Source organism: Atta colombica, unplaced genomic scaffold, assembly GCF_001594045.1.
Source record: "Atta colombica isolate Treedump-2 unplaced genomic scaffold, Acol1.0 scaffold92, whole genome shotgun sequence".
NCBI classification, from domain to species: Eukaryota; Metazoa; Arthropoda; class Insecta; order Hymenoptera; family Formicidae; genus Atta; species Atta colombica.
In genome coordinates this window covers 216,027-219,121 of record NW_017259586.1, presented here as the reverse complement: position 1 = coordinate 219,121, position 3,095 = coordinate 216,027, and the positions used below count along the sequence as shown (strand labels likewise).

General features: G+C 24.3%; 1 protein-coding gene across 1 annotated transcript in view; it reads right to left on the bottom strand.

The window, feature by feature from the left end:
* LOC108693524 overlaps window positions 1–2,746 on the bottom strand; it is a 10,704-nt gene extending 7,958 nt beyond the window's left edge. The window contains exons 1-2 of the mRNA XM_018202528.1: window positions 2,402–2,746; window positions 2,178–2,279 (exon numbers count right to left, since the gene is read on the bottom strand). Coding sequence (XP_018058017.1) covers window positions 2,178–2,279; window positions 2,402–2,746 — 447 coding nt within the window. The remainder of the gene's footprint in view (window positions 1–2,177; window positions 2,280–2,401) is intronic.
* Between the last annotated feature and the right edge of the window lie 349 nt (window positions 2,747–3,095).

Here is a 3,095-nt window from a genome sequence, read left to right as displayed (position 1 = left end):
AATATTCTTTGTGATATGATTGATAAAAAATAATACGACGTTATGGATACGACGTAATACGATAGTTATGGAATTGCATTTTGTACATTTAATATTACTATTGTATTCATGCATAATGTTCTTTCCGATCTGCTATGATTATCAATAATGCATCTACTTTCTTGTGGCATTTTGTATATATATTTATATTTTATACTGCTTTAATTAAATTAAAAGCTTTTAATATTATTTTTATTTTTTATTATTTTATTTCTATCTGTTACATGAGTAACAGATAGAATCCGATATAGACATAAACATTTCTATAATTAATGTTAAGAATCTTTATTTTAGACCGCATATGTGAGAAACACAATCAATACTAGAAAAATGCTTATTACGGTCAAAGTTGGTGATCTTCATTGTTTTAAAATAATTCAATCTTGAATTACTAATATACACTAATGTATTTGCACATATATCATATTGTAGTCTTTTTTATAACTACGCACCGAATTATTTTTCCGGATTATAAACGCAATTAAAACTACTCTAGTAATCGCGAATTAAATTGACAAGCAATTTAATAATTTGATGCTATCATCAAGTATCATATTATAAAGATGTTGAAACTGTTAATAAATTCGGAAAAATAATTTGATGCGCACTTCTATAATTACACAAATGTAGTACTGACCCATAAATTAGAGATTCTTTATTGCATGTGTATTTATGAATTGTATTATTATTTGCTTAAATTATAGACCATTACTAACCAAATATTTTGTAAGTAATATATCTGCTTTTTTATATATATAAAATATTTATATATGAAATATATAAAATATTATATATTTATATATAAAATATTTTATATTTATATGTATAAGTAAACTTAAAGTTAAATAAAATGTCTCGAAATTAGTCATTGTTATTTTAATATGCAAAAAATATGTCTTTATATTACAGAAGTTTTAGAAATAAAATGTACTTTCTTTTAAATTTATGACTTTTCTTTTTTTTTCAATCTGTTAATTTACGATTTCATAATAAAGTAATAAAATAAAATAATTGTGCTGGATGCTTGTTGGTCATAAAAAAATTGAATTCTATAATGATAATCAAAAATATCTGAAAATTGCATGTTAAAACGCTGAATGCTGAAATATGATTTTACATGAGCAAAATTGTAATTAAATTTTTGTACTAATATATTGCCAGCAATATGACGTCTGTAAAGTGAAAAATGAATTTCTCTCAAAAAATGAATTATTTATATGTATATTGCTAATATATACTATATAATCGTATTAGTAATTATAATTGATATTAATTATATAGCGACATTTTATCTGAAATATGCTTTAATTTTTTTATTATATATACATTATTGATGTGTATTAGAAATAAATTGTATTACACATTAACTGTGTTACACACGATCTATAATCTTGATCTTTTCTGCCCAATCCAAGTTTTTTTGCTGTTTTAAGTATTCAAAAATATGTGAAAAATTTAGGATTACTCTTTAACATCTCTATTAAATTACACCAAATATTTTTTTAACAAGATACAATATTTTATAATTAGAAAGAGAAACCGGATTCCGTTTTCTTTATTTCGAAAAAATTGATAAGTAGAATTTCGTTTGTTGCAAAAAAACACTTAATTATAGACGTAAAATTGATTATAACATGAGTGTAATAAATAATTTAAAATTTTTCTGAACATATTTGATAAATTCAAACTGATTTTTCTTTAAAATGACATTACATACATTGTCTAATTATATATTTTCATATACTGTAATTATATACTTAAATATATCGTTTAGAAATGTTTATTTAAATATGTAATATAAGACATTTAAATAATTCTCAATACATATATGCATACACGAATATAACTATAAGCATAAAATCACTCACAATGGCATTCTGTTTACAATAATAGAAATAAATATGTTTAATATTTGATATATTTGATTTTACATATTTGATTTAAGTATCTTTATGTTAATAAACTTCTACATTTGTAAAATTAGTTTTCTTATTGCAAGAATTGGTCATTAAAAAAAATTGTATTAAAATTAACAGATACATGCTAATGCCATACACCATCTAAAAACAGCAAAATCACAAAGTACAGCTAATTATACTTATATTTATTTAACAAAAGCAAAATGATAATTCACTCACCGTAGTGAGAAGCGTAGCGTCCACAATAAGTACTTTTGTGGAAAATATATTATCACGATGCATTAATTGCAAGGAAAATAACTGTAACTGCAAATCAAAAATCTGTTAAATAAGATTGAAAAACGTGATTATAAATTTAATAAGTAATATTAAAAGTTGCATTGGTAAACGCAGGATATAATTAGAAAAATACATGAAATTAAATCAAAATAATTTTAAACTACCTCATATTTTACATCTTTATTACTGGTGCTGTTATACATGTCGCGAACGGTAGTATTTATCTCCAAGATTTGATTTTTGCCAGATTGACAAGCCCAAACTATCAACACTATTTTTACAGTTTCATACATTACAGCTGTAACGAATACCTCGTTAAAGACTTGTTTTATCTGGTCGTCCACAAACACATCTTTTTGTACTTGTACTAAGTAATAGTACAAGTTGAAAGTGATTTCAATGAAAGCCATAATTATCGTAGAAAGAAATTGCAAACTGAAGTTCATTATCAGCATCTGTACTGTATCACTGATTGCCAAATGTTGCTTCATCAGAACCTTGAGTTGCATTACTACAAACGGATTTGTCTGCTTGTGATAAGTTTTACTTAAAAAATGTGGTTCACCGTTTGTCATGTGTTTTCTCAGATAATCCAGATTATCATTGATTTGTTTGAAACAAGCTTTTAACACGCAAACACAATTCATGTGTAACATATCCATTTGAAACACGAGTAAATGGATGTATGTTGTAAAAATGTAATATGAGACGGCATATTGGAATTTATAAGCAAATATTGATATTTGCACAATTATATAAAAGAATCCAAAAATATCCTTGGTATGGATCAGTCTAGATAGATTCTGATACGATTTCTGCGGCAATCTCAAAGAAATTTCTCTTATGGTCTGAAGTAAT